The 19,062-nt window shown below is 61.0% G+C and overlaps 5 protein-coding genes across 5 annotated transcripts; 2 read left to right on the top strand and 3 right to left on the bottom strand.

The window, feature by feature from the left end:
- Positions 1-1,526: 1,526 nt before the first annotated feature.
- On the bottom strand, positions 1,527-2,552 carry BXZ73DRAFT_41357 (uncharacterized protein; the record flags this gene model as incomplete). Its single annotated transcript, XM_048018756.1, has 3 exons — positions 1,527-1,726; positions 1,788-1,878; positions 2,004-2,552. The coding sequence occupies 3 exons, from the start codon at positions 2,550-2,552 to the stop codon at positions 1,527-1,529; spliced, it is 840 nt and encodes a 279-aa protein (XP_047881642.1).
- Positions 2,553-4,660: 2,108 nt separating this feature from the next.
- Positions 4,661-5,862, bottom strand: BXZ73DRAFT_97795 (uncharacterized protein; the record flags this gene model as incomplete). The annotated part of the gene is made up of 5 exons (XM_048027491.1): positions 4,661-4,781; positions 4,852-5,173; positions 5,247-5,398; positions 5,456-5,729; positions 5,793-5,862. The coding sequence occupies 5 exons, from the start codon at positions 5,860-5,862 to the stop codon at positions 4,661-4,663; spliced, it is 939 nt and encodes a 312-aa protein (XP_047881641.1).
- Positions 5,863-7,465: 1,603 nt separating this feature from the next.
- On the top strand, positions 7,466-8,495 carry BXZ73DRAFT_40965 (HAD-like protein; the record flags this gene model as incomplete). The annotated part of the gene is made up of 5 exons (XM_048018673.1): positions 7,466-7,517; positions 7,575-7,616; positions 7,668-7,733; positions 7,808-8,290; positions 8,353-8,495. The coding sequence occupies 5 exons, from the start codon at positions 7,466-7,468 to the stop codon at positions 8,493-8,495; spliced, it is 786 nt and encodes a 261-aa protein (XP_047881640.1).
- A 1,470-nt stretch (positions 8,496-9,965) lies between these two features.
- Positions 9,966-12,376, bottom strand: BXZ73DRAFT_41142 (DUF1929-domain-containing protein; the record flags this gene model as incomplete). The annotated part of the gene is made up of 8 exons (XM_048018714.1): positions 9,966-10,213; positions 10,273-10,393; positions 10,446-10,711; positions 10,769-11,486; positions 11,541-11,571; positions 11,625-11,723; positions 11,826-12,015; positions 12,070-12,376. The coding sequence occupies 8 exons, from the start codon at positions 12,374-12,376 to the stop codon at positions 9,966-9,968; spliced, it is 1,980 nt and encodes a 659-aa protein (XP_047881639.1).
- A 3,362-nt stretch (positions 12,377-15,738) lies between these two features.
- Positions 15,739-18,092, top strand: BXZ73DRAFT_74646 (uncharacterized protein; the record flags this gene model as incomplete). The annotated part of the gene is made up of 4 exons (XM_048022066.1): positions 15,739-16,150; positions 16,645-17,782; positions 17,848-17,912; positions 17,974-18,092. 4 exons carry the CDS (start codon positions 15,739-15,741, stop codon positions 18,090-18,092), a joined length of 1,734 nt encoding a protein of 577 aa, XP_047881638.1.
- Between the last annotated feature and the right edge of the window lie 970 nt (positions 18,093-19,062).

Genomic DNA, 19,062 nt, shown 5'->3' with positions numbered 1-19,062 from the left:
CGCATTCGGGACCGTCGTGAGTGATACTTTCAGCATGTGGTTTCACCATTACGAACCAACAAAAGAAGACACAATCACGAGAACATGCAGGGCCCAAAGGGCACGTAGTGGTGAGTCGTCAACTGGGTGAGTTGAAGAGGGCCAGCTTCAAGCTTTGAATTTCCGGCAAATGACTCTCCGACCCGCAAACCTGCCCATCTATGCTACCAGACCGTTCAAGACGTCACGACCCGCCGGAGTGCGCTGGGGCCCGTCTGTTTGCCCGGCATCTTCATCACGGACTCACCTCGCGCGCCGCTAGGGCGCGCCGCGGAAGGGGATAGAACGGCGCGGACACGCGCCAAGCGCATGTTTGACTCGCGGAAATTACCAACCGAAGCTCCACGTCCGACACCTTCCCTGCATAGCATGCATGAGGCAAACCGCACGCGTCGTCGATCCACAAAGGGCACCGCCGCTTGGACACGCCCGTCCAACGGTCTCGGCCTCACCTCTTGGCCACATGTGCAGCCAATATTCGCACTCCACCACCGACCACCGACCGCGCGCCAGTGCCGGCCACCCCCAAACGCACACTGCGGTCGCCGATGGAGAGAGAATCCTGAACCCATGACCATGCATATGCAGCGCCGGCCGGTCGCGCACGCCTCAAATTTCAAACGTCTTACCGGCGGTCGTGAGTTTCGACGGGAGCCACGACCGAGCTCGTCCGTCGTCATCCGCGGTCGTGATCGCGGCACGGCAAGTGAAAAGGGTTCGTGAGCGCAGATGTCGTGTGATTGCAGGTGCAGTGTGGTAGCTATAAAGCAAACAGAACGGCGTCCGGTCGCCTGAAGAGCGACCACGACCGCACGGGGAGGAGCGGCGAAGAAAAAGTTTAAACCAAGCAGCCGTAATACTTGGAGTCCACGTTGTAAAGTAGGCATGGGCGGGGAGGGCGAGGAAGGGGAGATAGTCGTGACGAGGCATGTCTTGTACGGAGCTGCGGAGGGTATGTACGATAAATGCCAATCACCGGGAAAGGGGGCTGAAAAGAACGCTGGGCACACGTCGCCTGGGAGCGGCGCGGCGGGGGCACCACCGGGGAGTAGAGCGAGCAGGCAATAGCGAAGGAGCACAGCAAGGCAGACGGAATCACGATGTCGGGGAGCATGCAAGGTCCGAGGGAGATGGATGCACATTCTAGTCGGTGTGCCGTGCGGGTGCTCGAGTCGGGAGAGTGAACGCGAGGAGGACTATCTGCCGGCTCGGGTGGGGGAAGACTAAGTGAGTATTTATATATGCGACAGTGTTGCTACACGGGCCTCTATACCACAGCAGCCGAAGCCGTGGTCCGCAAGTCCGTCGGGGCTGAGGTCGACCAGCCACCCGCCCCTGGCTCGGCGAGCACTTCGGTCCGAGCCGCGGGTGGGCGAGTCCGACGGCCACCCGCAGTCGCCGGCGGATCTATGTACACCTGCAGCGAGTCGTGCAGAGCAGAGAGCGCGAGCAGAAACCGGAGGCCTGCCTGGGGAGCGGGAGGCCGATCACAGTTTCTTGGCCTTCTTCTTGCGCGCGCCGTCGACGACGCCACCCGCGGCCGTGATCGCGCTCTGGAGCGTGCCCAACACGGCAAGCTCCTTGATGTCTTTTGGCGCGCCGACGACCTTGCCCCCGACGAGCAGGATCGGGAGTTCCCGCTGCTTCGTCAGGCGGAAGAGGAGCGGCGTCAGAACATGTTCGTCCGCTAGGGGAAGGGAAGCGTGTCAGTGGGACAAGACGAGGTGGAACGAGCCAACGCCACGCACGTCGCTCGTCGACCTCAACAATCGTTGGGGCCGGCTTGAGGTAGAGCGACGCAAGCGTCTGCTTGATCTCACGCGAAATGGGTGAATGGATCTAGTTGGGAGGGAGAGGGCCGGCCATCAGCACCACCGACTCGGTTGGACATACCCGCCCGCCACCGCCAAGTCCGAGAGCGCGCTTGCGATTTTGGACGCGGGGCGACGAGAAAGAGAGCGCACCTTGGAGTAGAGCATGACCGGATTCCGCGCCCAGACGTCGTCCATCACCGCCGCGAGCTCCTCCTCTGCGTGCGGGCCACGGGTGTCGAAGTCGAGGACGAGCTGCGGGTCGAGCGGGTGCGACGCGTCGATAGTCTGGGGGATCATGTTCTGTGGCAGGCTGGCTATGAAGCTTGAGAGCGCGCCGAGCTCTTCCGTCTCGTTCAGCCGGATTTGCGGACGGGACGCGGTGGTGGTGCCGGGGGGAGGTGGTCTGTGGTTGCGCATCGCGGCGAGGCGGAGCGCGTCTGGGGTCCAGCGCGACGGACCGGGATGGTCGGAGTGGTCGAAAGCGATCGGGTGGAGGACGGGCGGGGAGAGGAAGAGGACGTAGGCGGAGACGGCCATGAGGGAGAAGAGGGCGAGGAAGGTCATGCGGATCCACTGTGCCCTGGGCTTGCGGGAGAAGTCGAAGGGGGCGAGGTTGGGCATGGGGGTGAGGGGCGGGGAGTCGAGGGCGACATGGTGCATGTCGGGAAAGCGGGCAGAGAAAGTGCGCCGATGGGCCATCGTGGCCGTGCGGGATATAAAGTGAGCGACGGGAACAAAGGAGTGGAAGAGGCGTGCCCGAAGAGGTGACGGTCCGGGTCCAAGTCCTGCGCCCCCCGCTCCGCCCCCCGCCCGCCAGTTATTTGCCCCCAGGCGCCCGCCCTCAACGCCTCCTTGACGCCTCCCGTCGCTTGCCGTGGCGGTCATCGAGCTCGACATCGTCGACCCCGCGCACACCGTCGCCCGCCTCTGTCCCCGGCCCGCGTCCCACTGCGGACAGATAGCTCCCCCCGGAAATTATCCCATATCGCCCCCCGGAATGTTGGCCGTCTTGGAAGACTCCGCCGTGCCTACTTTTGTTGATCTCATCGTCACCACCACCGTGCCTCTCCCACCCAACACGCGGCGCTCGCGTGCCCGGCCAACGCTCCCGCCACGCGTCTCCTCATAAGAACAAGGGCATACCTCGCAAGTACTTGAGCATGCACCCGACCGTCATCGATGTCGCACACAAAGCCCCCGTGGCTCGGCCCGTGTTTTCTCCAGCGGCCCGCTCGACGTCTCCGAGCACGTTCATCGGATGATACGACCCATCAGCAACGCGACGGGGTTCTATCTGGTTCTATGCCAGACTGGCTCTCATCGCGCATCTCTACCATCTCCAAAAAGCACGATGCGCTCGCCATAAGGCGACGCGTGCAACCGCGCCGACTAGTGTTTTTGTCAGTCCTTTCTCGCCTTGGTCAGACAACCACTCCTCCGCCCAATCTGACACCGCACTGCGTGCCAGACGTCGTTTCACATGCGAGACACGCCCTAGGACGTCGGCTAGCTCGTCCGCCACTGGCACGATTAAAAATCCCAGCCTTGCTGCCGATCGAGCCCGCCCCAGCCCAGGCCGGCACCGTGGATAGCAGCCGCGACGGGCGCCATCAGCGCACAGCCGTATCGTCCTCTCCCGCACACGTCTTCCGCGGACGGCGGACGCGGCGAACTCAGGCCGAGCCGCGAATTTATGTCGCGGATGCGTTCGAGTTCGAACGCATCATTCGAACTCGAACGTTGATGCCCGTGTCCCGAACGGTCTCAGCCGCTGAAACCACTTCGGAGGCCGGAAGGAGTCTATGGGTATATGTATAGGAGGTACGATGATGACCCACTCTCGCCTCAGTACTTGGGGGCGCTGGTGGGCTTGCTCTCACTCCAAGATACTTATGTGTTCATTCCCTGCATGATCTCTGCTGACAACAAGCACCCGCGGAAACGGACTCGATCTCAGACCCGACATCCGCACACCCCCAGGTCTCAGTGCGAGCGTATCGTTCAGGCGTTCTCCTCTCGAGCCTCCGTGCTCCCGTATGTGGCTCGGAGGTGAGGTTCATCGCGCTTCCGAAGCCTTCTGTACATGCCGCCGAGGCTGATAATCATTGTTCGCCCTGAGGCCAGAGGGTCACTTATAAGCTTTTGCACTTTGTGTCTCACTGTCATCTGTCAGGTTGTCAAACCATTCAGATATCAGATGCCCGGTCCTTCGAGTCACTCCTCACCAATGTTCCGGGCATAGCATAGCGAAACTGCCTCTCTACCTCTAAATGTGCTTAACTGGCACATTCCGTCCAGCAGGCTCCGCAGGAACCCGCGAGAAACGCATCGCCCGGTTTGGTCAAGCGTTTATTAAAAACCTGCACATGTCCGTGGCTTCTCCGACCCGTGAGTCTTCTGCCTCTTTCTGGCCTCGTTGTCGCTGGAATGAGGACGATCTTCTCACTGGTACAGTGTGACTGTGGAGTCCACTACAGCAGCACGCTGGTAAGTCGCGGCTGAGAAGCTGCGCTGGGGAACTTTCGTCTCGCACAGCGTCAAGCGGCTGCTCCCCGCCCCACCGATCTTACAGCTATACCTTCTCAGTTGGTCATCTCGGTAATGCTCCACATCTTGCCAGCATCGTTTTGCTGTGCTCTTGTGCTCGATGGGAACACAGTTCAACTTTTCAGTGTTCCGCTGCACGTATAGAGCCACGTCGCAGCCGATACTCCGTGCCAAAGGCCAAACGCTCTCTTCTCCGCGCCATCAAACCAACGTCGTTGTCCCCAAAATCGAATCCTACAATACAGTCATTTTTGAAGCCTTCACGCACCCGCGCGAAGCTCGTCCTCCACCGTCGTCCACTTCCACAGGCTCTCCCCCGGGTTGACGAGCTCGTTTCCGTTGTCCGTCGAGAAGTCCGCCGCGCCCTCGCCCAGGATCACCCTAAGCATCGCCGCGTCCGGCCCCGGTCAGCGCCTGGCACGTCCCCGTCCCCGCCGCGGTCCGCACTCACCTCAGGTAGTCGATGATGGTCTTCCCCGCCGGCGCCTCGCGCAGCGCCTTCCGGAACGCCTCGAGGTCCTCCTCCTCGACCGCGCCCGCCGGCACCCCGCGCACGCGCGCGACGGTCTCCGCGAGCGCCGCGGTCGACGTCGTTGTCGGCGCGATGCACAGCACGTCGGGCACGCGCGCGGCGGAGGGCGCGTCGAGCGCGAGGAGCGCGAGCTGCGCGACGGCGCGGCCGATGTCGGTCGTCGCGGAGAGCGTGAAGCGGGTCGTCGCGGGCCCGAGCGACTTGAATTGGTTGTTCTTGATGTCGAGCCCGAGGAGCGGCGCTGTCGGGGCGCAGGCGGGGGGGTCAGCGGAGGCCTGGGGAGACGAAAGGGGCGAGAGGGACGGGGCGCGCACCGAAGGGAGAGCCGAGGAGGAAGAGGAACATGGAGGTGTAGAGAGCGATGACCTTCTTGTCGGAGAGCGCGGCGCGGGTCTCGGCGGCGAGCTCGTGCTTGAACTGCCACTCTTTGAACTCGTACCCGGGGAAACTGGTGCGCGCGTGGTCGCTGAGCGGGACGGAGCGTCAGCGGGGAGGTTCTGGTGTTCTGCGCGGCGTCACGCACATTCCGAACTCGCTCAGGAAGTACACCTTCGCAGGGCTCGCTGCGACTGCGGCGAGAACCTTCTTGTGCGCGTCGGGGACGCTCGTCGGGAGCGTGTTGATGACGACGTCGGCACCCTTCAGAACTTCGTCGAGCGAGTCCTCGAAGGAAAAGAGCTCGGCGCCGAGTGCGGCAAGCTCAAGGGCTTTGGCGGCGTTGACATCGCGAGTGGTGATGCGGACAGTGGGGAAGGCAGAGCGGAAGTCGGTGAGGAAGACCTTAGAAATCCAAACACCTAAAGTAGCAGAAGAGCAGTGAGGAGGTGCTTTCGTGTCGAGCTTTACTGGAGAGCACATACCGAGGAGTCCAGTTCCGCCAATGATGACGGCGGTAGCCTTTACGTTTGTGTTAACCTTGACGCCTGACATGGTACGGTAGTATTCTTGAGTGTTATCGAGAGCTTGGGTATGAACTTGAAGTTGACTGCTTGACCTGTCACGTACTTTTATATAGGGGATTCGAGCCGTACCAAACACCGACCATTTACTAATCTATGGTGTCGATATGTCGTGATCAGTGGCTTCGCCGATCGCAGGTATCGGTTAACCGACCGTCGCTACCTTGCGGCGTGCGGGTCAGCTGGTCACTACCGCCATTGCACAGCGCTAAGGTGAGACAGTGAATCAGCACCACAACGTAGTCACAACAGATGAGTAAGAGGTGATGCATTGATGGCCTGGGCCAGTAGGTGATAGCGATCGGCCTAGGTCCAAGAATGTAGCAAAGATGTTGAGGAGCATGCTGACAAATTCCCTTAGTTGTCAAGTTCGGGGGCGCCTCGGGCAGACGTTCGTCTGACACTCACCTCTCGGCCTCATCCCGCCAAACACTTGGCCATCACCCCCACCGTCAGGCGCCGCAGAGGCCAAGACATCATTATATATGCGCCAAAGCTCCCATGGCGAAAACGAGTAAACCTAGTTTATACTCGCTATGGTCCTTCCATGTGCGTGTCAACCGTGAGGGTCCTCAGGAGATTTGAGATTTCTCCGAGCTAGCCGCCGAAGTGGACGATATCCTGGGGGTCTTGAGCGATGGTAGCACAGACGATGCCCCGTTTCAAGTGGTAGAAGCCGTAGGCTAAGGATGTGGGGATTCCACATCCTCGGAGCCCAGTTAAATGCTCGATGTCGTGACTCCCTTTCATACGCGTAAGCCGCATATATAAAAAGGCTGCAAGTGTGTTATATTCTTGTGCAAAGGGGGGTGAGTGAGAGAGATACATGGCAAATTCGTGGGCTGAGACAAATTTACATGAATATACGCTTCAACTCGTCAAAGTTGTGATTGAGAGCACTGACCAGACTTCTCCGCATCTGAAGAGCCGCCCCAGCGTGTCGATATCGAGGCAGGGCGCTTCTTCCAGCGGCCAGTCGAATATTAGCTCTTAAACAAGCGTGTGTGGGGGTAGCCCACGCCATTCCAGCCTCAGGGAGGCACTTGCGCCATCACTGAAGCGTCCCATGGGTCACATATTGAGAGTGGCACGTTATCTCAGGGTGTCGACGCGAAGGGGTGCTGAGAAGGAGCTGACCTGGTACTATTCGGCCCCTAAACATTTGGTCGCAGATTCTGCACCTGGATACTGTGTGATTTAGATACGAAGTTATACTATAGGCTCACCTTTTGCCACTAGAGAAGGCAGCCTACTCAGCCTATTTAGTGGTCCGTTCGTTAGAAGACGCTAGGGAGAATTGTCTTCATAAGGGTGTATTCCGTAGCTCACCGCTCATTTCCGACTGCAGCGACGATGCATCATAAGTTATAACGAGCGATGGGGTTCGAGCAAAATGTCATCGGAGAAGGACCAGAGTTGGACGACCAGACTCCGGCGACACATCACAGGCCGGGCGCTGCGGGCCGAGTCCGTTTGGAACGCGGCCCGTTTCAGCGGTCTTCTCATTGTCCGTCCATCATCTCTTCGTACACACTGACCCCAAGACTCGGGGCACTCGAGCATAGATACCCAACATGTCTGGAGCGGCGCGACCAAAAATCGACTACGTCGTGTTTGACATGGACGGTGAGCATATAGTTGACGAACTCTTGATCGTAGCTCAGACAAGCACTCTTTCCACAGGACTGCTCATAGATTCCGAGCGGGTCTACACCGATGTCACCAGTACGCCTCCCAAGCTCCCCGCCCCATGTCGTTGACCGACACGACGCGCAGACGAGCTCCTCGCCCCTCACGGGAAAGAGATGACTTGGGACATCAAAGCTGGGCTCATGGGCAAACGTACGTCCCGCCCTTCCGCCCCCCTCGCACCACCCAGGGCTCAAGGCCGCTCCCGCCTCCCCCTTCTGGCGTAGCCGAGCGCGAAGCCGCCGCGCACCTGCTCTCCTTCTTCCCCGATCTCCCCCCGAGCTTCACGATCGACTACTACCTCACCGCCCGGCGCGACCTCCAGGACGAGCGCTGGCCGTCCGTGCGGCCGCTCCCGGGCGCGCTGAGGCTCGTGCGGCACCTGCACAAGCACGGGGTGCCGATCGCGCTCGCCACGGGCTCGCAGCGGCGCAACTTCGAGCTCAAGTCGGCGCACAACGGCGCGCTCTTCGACTGCTTCGAGGCCAAGGTCGTCTGCGCCGACGATGGGCTCTTCCCGCCCGGGAGGGGGAAGCCGCACCCGGACATCTTCCTCGTCGCCGCGGAGAAGTTCCTCGGGCTTGACGTGGGCACGGGGGAGATGAAGGAGGGCGGGGTGAGCGAGGAGGCGCGGGCGGTGAGGGCGAGGGGACTGGTCTTTGAGGATGGCATTCCCGGGGTGCAGGCGGGCAAGAGGGCCGGGATGAGCGGTGAGTTTGCTCGGCCAACTGCTCGCTTTCTTGATTTCTCAACAGACGGTGTATTCTTGCAGTGGTGTGGGTACCCGATGCGAATCTCTTGGCCGTTGGAGCAGAGACGCCATCGGGGGACGAACAGGCGGACATTACGCTAAAGTCTCTGGAAGAGTTTGTCCCAGAGGAGTGGGGGCTGCCCCCGTATGATGCGCAGCCATGATATCTGTCCTATGTAGAGACACGCAACAGTCCTAAGGATACTAAATAGAAGGTGTGTTATGGCAATGCTGTTCGTTTGACTCGTGCTGAGCTTGTGTCTTTTTCAGACCCAAGTTGTAGCTATATATCCGAAAAAAATGTGATACCTTCACGCCTAAAGCAACCACGTCTAGTCTCGTGGCCTTCACGCTCCAACCACCTTGAAAGACGTGAGCTGTCAGCTTCTCACGTTATCTAGTCATCTCCCGTCGACTATGATTGTTTGGACAGTTCCCGGTTGTTCTCCAATGTCCTTTCGGGAACTGCGCGAGCGATCGCTGTAGTCGAATTCGGGGTCAAACGTACAACACCATTACTGGCTTTCGGTGACGTGACATCCCGACCCGCGATGGTCGTATTGCCGCCAGCTCCTCCTCCTGCCCGTCGAGCACGCGGGACGCCGGAGGCGATGCGCACTGTGCGTCCGCTGTAAGTACCAGCTGTCGGGGATGAGCAGCCCGTTCCTGCCAAAGTAACTCTCGCTCACCGCGCCTTCCCTAGCTTCGCTTTCCCTGCCTGCAGCGAGAACACGTTCGACGCCCTCGCGTGCGAAGATGCCGAGGGCCTCAAGGCCTCATGACCGGTGCGTGGGCCTTCCCATTCTCTCCATCTTTTCCCACCCCACATCCTCGAAGTTCGAGGACGCAGGGAGGTTGAACGTTTGAACCTTCGCTTTTGCTTCTCCGCGGCCGCGTGCGCTTGGTGGGGGCGGCGGTGGGCGCACGTGTGCGGGGTCACGCTCGATGACGACGTTCTCGGCCGGGCATGGGCGATGTTGGACGGGCTCGAGGACGAGCCGCGGCTCGTTGCGGCCGTGAACAGGGAGAATGAACGCCAAATCCCACCAAGTGCCATCCGACTCACCGTGAAGCAAAAGTCAAGAAGGCCATGTCATGCACCGTACTATGAGCGCTATGAGCACCCATGGACCGGCGTAGACTTCGCACGGTTGTTTGCAAAGATTCCGCATGTATAAATCAGCAATAAAGTAGCCAGGCAGCCAGGTAGGTAAGCCGAGAAGCCTGAGAGAGTACATGTACCATGATACTAAATGCGCTGGGTAATGTGATGTGTGTTTGACCAGTCCTATGGTGCTGTCCGAGCAAGTGAGCTCCATCCCAAGATAGTAGTACAAAGCCTGGTAACGAGTGGATCGTCGCTGCCGATGGAGCGCGGCTGGACAGAGAGCAGAAGGGGATGGGTAGATGGGGTCCGGTAGTCCGGGAAGATTACTGGTGTGGGTGGGTAGGAGGCAGGCGGTGATGACAACGGATAGTAAAAAAGTACGTGAAGAAATGACAGAGTCTGCTGCGCAAGCGTGAAAGAGGGAAGAAGCTCCCGAGTCCCGAGTCATCATGGTTCCCCGCCAGCCCAGGATATATGCGAGTGAAAGATACGTGGGCCACTGGCCGAAGCCAACGTGCCCCATGACTCACAGCAGCGAGAGGAGTAACGCAATAGACGCTCCGGCGACCGCGGAGAGCGACGGTGAGACGGAGGCAGCGGCCGAGTTAGATCCCTGCGACTGCTTCTCCCCCGTCGTGTTTTCCTCAGAGCTCGTGAGTGTCTCAGAGCTCGGGAGCTCAGCGACAGGGTTCATTGCATGAGCGCCAATCTTGCCATTTCCGATCATGACCTGGACGCCGACGGAGGGAACTCCGTTGACAACGACGAAGAGGACTGTGGGAAGGGGTCGCTCAGAAGACTACAAGATCAGCCAGGGGTGGAAGGAGACGTACGAGCAGGGCCGGGAGGGTACGCCGCCGCGTTGGGCGGCATCTGGGAGACGTGAAGCGTCGCGCTACCGTCAGGCTGACCGGTGTACGTCGAGTCGAGCTCGATCATGCGCTGCCCCATGTTCTGGTGTCCCTTGTTCAGCGGCATCCCATGACGCAAGGAGAATAGCACGTACCATCCCATGAGTCGAGAACCCGGTCCGGATGACGACGACCTTGGCGCTCTTAACGCTGCCCTTGTCGTGGAAGAGGTCTTTCTCGCTCAACCTGACGTTGAAGTACGGCCCACCGTATGAAAGCGTCGAGGGAAGACCAGCAGGCTCGGGCCGGCGCTCATTGTAGTACGACGGGTAGAAGTACTCGACACGGTACTCGGTGGGGAAGGTGACCTTGTCGACTGCGTAGTCCGCGTGAGGGTTGGATCCAGCCACTAACACGGAACCTATGCGCATTGCAGACGCTATTAGTACAAGAGGTGGTAGATGAGAAGAAGACTCACCGTCGGGCAGGAGTGTGGCGCTGGAGTGGTACATGCGCGGAATCGTGGAGGCGGAGAGACCGTCGCGCGACCAGCGCGAGCCCTGGGCTGCGCTGGGGTCGTAGATGATGGGCATGAGGACGGGCTTGTTGGCGTACGACTCCTGGATTGTCCAGGCCTGAGTACCGTAGCCCGCAGTGCCGGTCTCCGCGCCGTTGAGCATCAGGAGCTTGCCGTTCGGGAGGTTGATGAACTGGCCCATCGAGCGGCCCTCTGGGAGCGGGTCGTCCTGGACGTACGAGCGGGACAGATCGGGGGTGATGCGGACGCATGAAGTGGAAGCGGGGTAATCTACGATTTCCCAGGCCTTGGGCGTCCAGTGGTCCGGCTGAATGTCAGAGCCTCCGCAGAAAAGGAGAGTGGCCGTGTAGTTGTTGTCCTTGGTCAGCGGGAGCATGGCGGTGGCACCGCTGGCGGGGTAAACACGGACGGCGTCGGGCATGTCGTCGAGCGGGATCTCTTTCTGAGTCTTCCAGTCGAGGAGCGACGTCTTCCAGTTGGACTGGAGGAAGATTTTCCCGGATGGGAGAGACCACGCCAGGGGGTAGAGGTTGGCAGGGAGGGTGGTTGCGAGAAGTGGGGAGTTGATGATGCCTTTGCCGTCCGGAGGGAAGATCTCCCAGGTCGGGTTGTCCTGGGATCGATCGTTGACGTACCCTCCGTTGTCGCAACCTCCCAGCTTCAAAGCATGCGTCAGTTGAATGAAAGTCCACACCTGTAATGAAAGGCTTACTATGATCGCAGACCCGTCCTCGAGCGTCTCACTGTAGGAACGCTGTATTAGCACCGCATGCCTCCACGCCCCGTACGGACTTACAGGGTTGGGTACCACCTCCTGGTTGTCATCGGAGTGGTCGTGGTCCATTCGCAGCTCCCGTCGTCGCAGGGGTCGATCAACCTACACACCAAATGTATGCTGTCACAATCACAGCGCACGAGCATAAGGCGAGCGGACTCATTTACCGGATCCTGGGGTGGAGGTTAGCCAGCTTGAAAGAGAAGACAAAATTGGACGTACGAATGGCCGCCGTCCGGGTCATCGTACAGGCCGCCGCCAGTCTGAGAGTCGGCTTGGACGCCTCCAGCGGTGACCGCCTGGTTGCCTCCAACGTTGATCCAAGTGCCGTTACCGAGGACGGTGCCGCCAGCACAGAACGTGTTGGTGATAGCGTCCATCGGACGACCATCGTTGGTGCTGATGGAGTACTCTGCGAGGAAGCCAGTGAGTAGAGCAGGGGTGATCGAACGGCATATATGCATACCAGCAGCCCATGCGGGATGACCGTTGATCTTGGTGGGGTTGTCTTCAACCTTGTCAACGATGTAAACCTTGTCAAGGGTGCCGAGGAACAGCTGGGGAAAGCGGGCATTAGACGTCGAGGCGGCAAAGTGGTGGTGCGAGGGACATGCCTGCTGAGCGCTGACGATGCTGTCTCCGACGATCTTGAAGGAGCCGAGGGGAGCATTACTGGTGCCAGGCTGACCAGGTGTGGCGGCTGCGTACGCCGAGGCAAAGAGAGAGAGGGCGGAGGTCGCGGCGCGGAGGTCGAACTGGTGCAAGCGACCCATCCCGACAGAAAAAACGACACAGGTAGCCCGAAAGGCAGGGAGGAGAGCAGACGAGAGGAGTCGCGGAGACTCGCGGAGAGGCTGGCAAAAGGAGCGATACCAGAAGGCGGGGAGAGAGGGCGTGGGGGCGATAGAAGAAACGAGGCGGGCGTGCTGAGGGAAGGACTATGTACGGCGGGGGCTGGCACCCATCCTCGACTGCTGGTCGGTGGACGTCCAGAGGCGCCAACCGCGATCGAGCCCAGCTGGAGGCGAGCATCGTCGGCGCGGCTTCCTCTTGGCTTGCCCTACCTAAGGACCTGTCAGCAGCAGCTCGATTCAGTTTGCTCACTTGCACACGTCCCACGGCTGGGACCACAGCCGGTCCGCGCCCACAGTGAAGTACTTAGACAGAAGTCACATGGCAAGCTACGCTCGTGCGGGGTGTTTGTGCGCTGGGAATGTCTAGACCGTGAATCGGTCACGCGCGGGGTCGAGAGCGCGCGCGGCGTGTGTTTCGATCGCGGGGAGAAGGGTTCATTGTCGTCGATGGTTGGCGGAGAAGAGCTCGGTGGTGGCTGCAAGCGCCCACCTCAACGCCAACTTGCCGACGCGCCAAGCCCAATTTCTGCCACAGCTATGCCACAGCCACGACATATGCGACCCACCTCCGCACGAGCCCGCTCGTCTCGCCAGCAGCACACTTTCTCCACCAGCCAACCCGTGATCTCCCGCCGGCCTCAACACCTTCAACGCCGCTACCCCCTCCTCGCCCCACCGACGACGTTGTACTAGTACAGATGCGCATTTCCGTTCGCATCCAGCGAGCTCGGAGAGATAGAAGTGCGGCACAGCACGTACGCCAGCAATCGGTAAGGATACAAGTCTGGCATTCGCCTTCGTGCACGTGAAGGACTGAGGACCTCAAAGATCCGAGGAGTTTTCCGCATCGCCCTAGTTACCCGGCGCGGCGCGGCGCGGGCCCAGATGGCAATGGCCTGGACACTCAGTTTCCTGGTGGTCAACACTGGCCGCAAAGTGGTATACTCAATGCGCCAGACGTCTCCAACACACCACAACCACGGACACGGGGTTAGTAGCGTCTCAGGTGAATCGTTCCCCAGTTCTCGATGACCGCTGATGATGTTGAGGTACATACTCCAGGTGGATGTGGTGCATTCCTGGAGACGCAGAGGAGCTGATGAGTTGACAGCACGATAAGCATCAGGGGCTGCTACAATTCCGCACGATGATGGCCAGAAGAACAAAGGTACCCCACCGCGGCCGCATTTCGACGAATGGGTACTTACGCTGTACGAGTTAATTTCGACTGGTAACGTAGCTAGGCTGCCTCGTGCCCGTCACCACATCAGTTCCAGCAGGCCCGACGCACCGATAACAGTCGGATTCTCTGGGTCAGCTGCGAAGGTCCCGAACGACGTCCTTCGGCGCGGACGGGAAGGTGGTAGAGATGTGGAAGAGTTGGTCGTAATTTTCCTGGTCTTTCCTCCCGCGCCGACGCACCAGCTCCTTCCGTATCTCCTCGGGACCAGGATAATCGTGCACCTAAAAATGAATCCAGCTGAGTGCTATACTGCCAGGTGCATGGCAAGAACTTGACGGAGATATCCGGTCGATATGTAGCCATAATCGTCGCCGCCTCGATGATCGGTCCGGACCACTGCCCGCCCTCCGCCCTCCTACACTCTCCTCGTAATCCCTTGTCATTCTCGCAAAGGCATGATACGCAAGGCGCATCCGTCCTGCCCAGAAAGCACTGGCACTCGGTCGGAAGGAACCGTCACGCGTTCGCCCCGATGACCGCCCATGCAGTGGCTAGCTGGGTGTGCGCATGCCTATCGCAGGCATCTGCCGCTCGCTTCCAACACAACGCCCCACCTCTTCCAGAATGCCTAGGAATTCCGCTCTCGTGCGGCTGGAGAAGACTGAGCCTTTCCCGCCAAGGCCTAGCGCGCGGGCGATCCGGCAACGCGCGGATCCCGAGGGTGGCGCGGCGGCTTCGCGCACTGACGAACAGCATCAGCGGTGTGCGGCGGTGCCCGAGCCTGTCCCCGATGCGCGCACACGAGGACAATGCGGCGATGGGGAAGAGCGGTTCACGCGCTCCCCGCCCGGCCGCGCGCCCGCTCCCGCTCGATGGCGGACCTGGTAGCGGTTTGGACCCCGGTTTCACGGGGGGTGCCGTGCTCGGACACGACGGAGATGCGTGGCTTACAATAGGGGAAGAGCTGATGGAAGGGATGTGTGTAGATATGGAAATTCGCTGCGGGTGGCACTTTATCTTCTCATTTGGAGCTGGGAAAACATATTTGGGGGGCGGCCACACCTTGCGGGGAAAAGTCGAGAAGTCGTTGTACGCATTCAAACGAAATCCAGAAGACCAAGGGGGAGCAAGGGCAAAAGAATGAGCCCAGCATCATGTACCTGGAAACCGAGGATTGTCTCAGCGATTGGGGCATGACGTCACACTCCGATAACCACGTGATGATTCTCCTCGAGTCTGATACTCGACGCCGCATTACGGTAATGTCGGGAACAGCAGTTAATGCGAGGTATTCATTTCACAAGAGCCTGTCGTCAAAACGCATGGCAGGCTGCTGACCGGGCTGGTCAATTTGCCTCACGCAAGGCCCGACCACGTACGGAGTCACCCCCGCTTTCACTTCCGTGTCCGGCCGGGACTCGGGGTGTTGCTCCGCACCGAACTTCTGCGCATCACTTTGACAGGGAAATTAATTCCCCGCGGAGCCTGGGTGATGCATGTCCAGTCCACAGCCCATACGTTCTCCTTTCGACGTCCGTGCTGCGGCTTCGATGTCCCGACTACGCCGACTGTAGGAACGGCCCCCTGTTGCGGGGCTCTTCCTGATACTGCACACTTCTCTCCGTCGAGGGCGCTGCCGTACGCCCCACTCGGACCATATTTGCGGCTGGACGGGTGAAGTAGAGGACAGGCGCGGGCTCCCGTGGACAGCGGGGGCGCGAAGTGGCTCGGACTCCAAGGGCGCGTCTTCTCGTGGTTCGAGGAAAAGATGCAATCGCATGGCAGCCCTGGCCCGCCGACGGTGCCACAGAGACCACAAATAAATGCCTGTGGAAGCCGCTACGGAGAGACATGATTGTTGTTGTGTTGAATGGCTTCTGGCAGCCCGACAGGAAGGTGCGGCGGCGGGCGACTGGGCACAGCATGACGTCGGTGGGCGCAGTGGGCGGGAGACGCCCAAGGGCAGCGCTGAGGGAGGGCTGGAGCGAACGGAGGCGAGAGAGCTGTCCCCCGGCCCCAAGGCACATTTGGACGAGTATAACACGCCAAAACGCCCCACAATCCTCCTGCCTTTCTATCCCGCGCAGGTCCTGCCGCCATGCCCGTTCTTCGCGAACAACCACCATCCCCTTCCCCAAAGTCTCCAACCGAGCCCCCCGCTGCACCGCGACCGCAGTCCTCCCGCCCATCGGCCTCCTCGGATCTTTCCTCCTCCTCCTCCTCTTCCTCCTCCGTGCCTTCGCTCACCAGCGAAGAGTCCGCCACATCCTCGTCGGACTCTGAAATCCTCGCCTACCCTCTCGGGCGACTATCATTGCAAGATCAGGGTCGGTCTCACCCGCCGCTCGTGCAGCCCAAGGCACCCAGCAAGGTACACTTCCCGCCCACGTCATCCCCGCCAGCACCCAACCGCGCTCTCGATCAGACAGCCACACGGAACGAGCGGTCGGTGGCCATGCTCGAGCGCGAGCATCACCCAGAATGGCGCAGTGCGGGCAGGGACAGCCCAGGTGAGCATTCCCACCCCGATTCCCCGCGCCCTGGTTCGCGCCTGCTTTCCTGGACGGTCTCCGACGGTGCCTCTTGTCTGAGGTCTCGCGTTTCCCCTGTTGGTCTGCGTTTGTGCCCGTGAAGGGGATCACGTCAGACGGGAATACCTGTGTTCCGTCGGGGCTCTCGAGGCACCGCCTGATCCGCCACGATGACGACTGCAGGGCTGCGTGGCGCGTCAGTGGAGAGCAAACTCTAGATGCTGAGCGAGCGGAGCGGTCAGCAACGGGGGACGGGAGGAGAAGGATGAGCACAGCGGGCAAGTGTGGCTGGAATATTACCTTTTGGCTTTGACTTTGGTGTTCTTATCACTCCAGTCGCCGGTCCCTCGTCCGTCGGGTGACCGGCAAGAGGCACCGTGGGTGAGGCGTCGCGCATGCATATTTGCCGAGAGGGTGGCCATGTTGCGCTCATATGATCTCCGTCACTGATCCAATAATTCTCTACTTCCCAGCTCCTTCCCCCGCTTTCGCCGCTTCTCCCCTCCCCTACTCTCCTCTCGCCTCCGCCTCCGCCTCCGCCGCCGCCGCCCGCCCGACCGCCCCTCGCCGGGCGTCGTCATACTCTAAACGCCACGCTTCCTTCGACTCGCCTAGAGAAATCCCTCTGCCATACATGCCCCACCGCGAACCCTCCTACCCCACACCATCCTCCTCCACATCCCACTCACAAGGCCCCGGCATCGACTCCAACTCGCCCACCCGCCTCACCTGTCTCGCATCGGACTCGTGGCCAGATTCGTCACGACAGGCCTACGGCGAGACCGCCGCCAGCTCGTCCTCCGACAGCACACCGTCGACTTCGTCGTCGCCCCCCACGTCGATGGGCGGCGATCCAAAAGCGTCAAGGGCGTCGGTCGCGGACTACATGGACATGTCGGACTCGGGTCCGTCCAGTACGCTCTTCCACTCCTCTCGTGGCGTACAGCACCCCCGTCCCCAGTCGCCGCGGTTAGCGTCGTCGTCGTCATCGTCGACAGCGCTGCCGCTCTTCACGCGCCCGTTCTCGTCGCCCGACGCGTCGCGGGCTATCATCTCACCCCGGCCGATGCGACCGCCCGGAGTGCCAGACCGGGGGTCGACAGCAAGTCTACCGCTCCCGGCCGACACACCGTTGCACACGCTGCCTGCGCTCGCGGGCGGACCAATCCAGGAGGATGTGGAGATGGTGTCGGCAGCGCCAACACGGCCATCGTCGAGCCGGCCGAGCGTTGGGAGTCATCAGGCGTCGACGTCATTGGTGCCGTCATCGTCGGGGTGGGCTGCGCGGCGGTCGCCATCGCTGGTGTCGGAGATGGAACATGAGGAGTTCATGTCACTCGTCGCGAACCGCATCGTCCACCGCGCCTATTCGGCCTCCGCCCTCTCCCCCCACCACCCCACATCCGCGGAGCGCCCTTATCCCCCGCCTGCGCCGCCAACGGTGCTCACCCCGCCGCCACCACCGCTGAGCCAAGCGCGCGGACCGGCAGCACCTTACGAGCCGTTCCTCGCGCACGCACCGCCGCCACAAGACAGCTATGTCGCGGTGGACACGCGTCCGACGGAATACCGACTCGTGGTCCGCTTACCAGGTTTCAGGCGGGACGCGATGTAAGTGCACGTTCCTGTCACGTGTGACCGCAGACCCTGATGCTCCACTTGCGCGCGTCCATCAGCACGGTTTCATCGCGCAAGAGGCGAATTCTGCATGTCGTCGCCGACTCGTGGGAGCCCAACGGGGGTGAGTGCCTCTCGCGCTGCGGAACGGACCTCGGAAAGCTGACGGCCGATGGGGAACCCAGGCCACTTCGAGCAGCGGATATCGTTTGGATACGACGCCATCCTCACCCAGGTCCGAGCCGAGTTCGACGGAGAACACCTCCAAGTGATCGTCCCCCGCAGGGCCGTCCCCATGACGTGAAGCCGGTCGCGCGCCCGCGCTCGACTATGGGGGCGGGACGAGGCGGATAGCCACTAATTAACTCGTCACGGCGCATATTCCCCACCACGATGATACAGCCGCCGCACGGTGCGGCCTAATGACTTACAACCACGCTAACCACGATATCGCATACACCTCATCGTATCCATCCATCACTATCGCTTCCGCCAGCCTCTCGCCATCATCCCGCACACGCACCGTACCAGCCGTCTATCGTCGCAAGCACCGCTCCCCCCGCACATTCCCCGTCCACTGCTCTGGCGCACGGACCGGACCATCGCCTGCTGCCTCGCGGTTCGCCACCGCCTCTGCCCTGGGCCCTCGTCCCGTCCTCCATGTATACCGCTCGTCGTCCCGGATCCCCAGACCGCGTCCTCAGTTGTCCTGTCCGGCACCGCACTGTACGTACCGCTCGCACCTGCTCTGTATCACTGTTGCTCCGCTGTGTCTCCTTCAAAGCCGGTGGGTTGCTCCCGCAAGTCTCTCCGCATCAAGAACAAAGCAGTCCCGAAACGGACCACAAAGAAGCGACAACGGGGGGGTTCCTGCGGTGACCCTGAAGCCAACCGGGGGAACATGCGGCCAGTACTGCTGCTGAGCGTGTCCTGCTCAGGCCCCAGCTCCACCAGCACTTGTCCAGTGGGCGGGATCGGAAATGGGAGCGGGCGGTGATGGTGCGATCTGTCCCTGCCCTTTTCGCACCTGCTCCTCCGTCCATGGCCCACATCGGGCAAGACGCACCCGGCTGTGGCGCGTCATGGGGCCACGGGCGCTCGGAAACGCTGGCCACAAAATCGTCTGGTTTGGCAAGGCGAGGCTGCGGTGGCTGTTCCTCTCTCTCGCCCGCCCGCGCAGCAGCGGCCAAGGCGTTGTCGCCGCCCGTGTTTGGAATACGAGGATCGCGCGTGGGGAGCGGAGGATCAGCTGCCCGGGCCGCGGAGAAAGGCGG

This window comes from Epithele typhae (genome assembly GCF_022376455.1).
Source record: "Epithele typhae strain CBS 203.58 chromosome Unknown BXZ73scaffold_5, whole genome shotgun sequence".
NCBI classification, from domain to species: domain Eukaryota; kingdom Fungi; phylum Basidiomycota; class Agaricomycetes; order Polyporales; family Epitheliaceae; genus Epithele; species Epithele typhae.
Note: the sequence above shows the minus strand (reverse complement) of the source record. Positions and strands in the feature narration are given on the sequence as shown.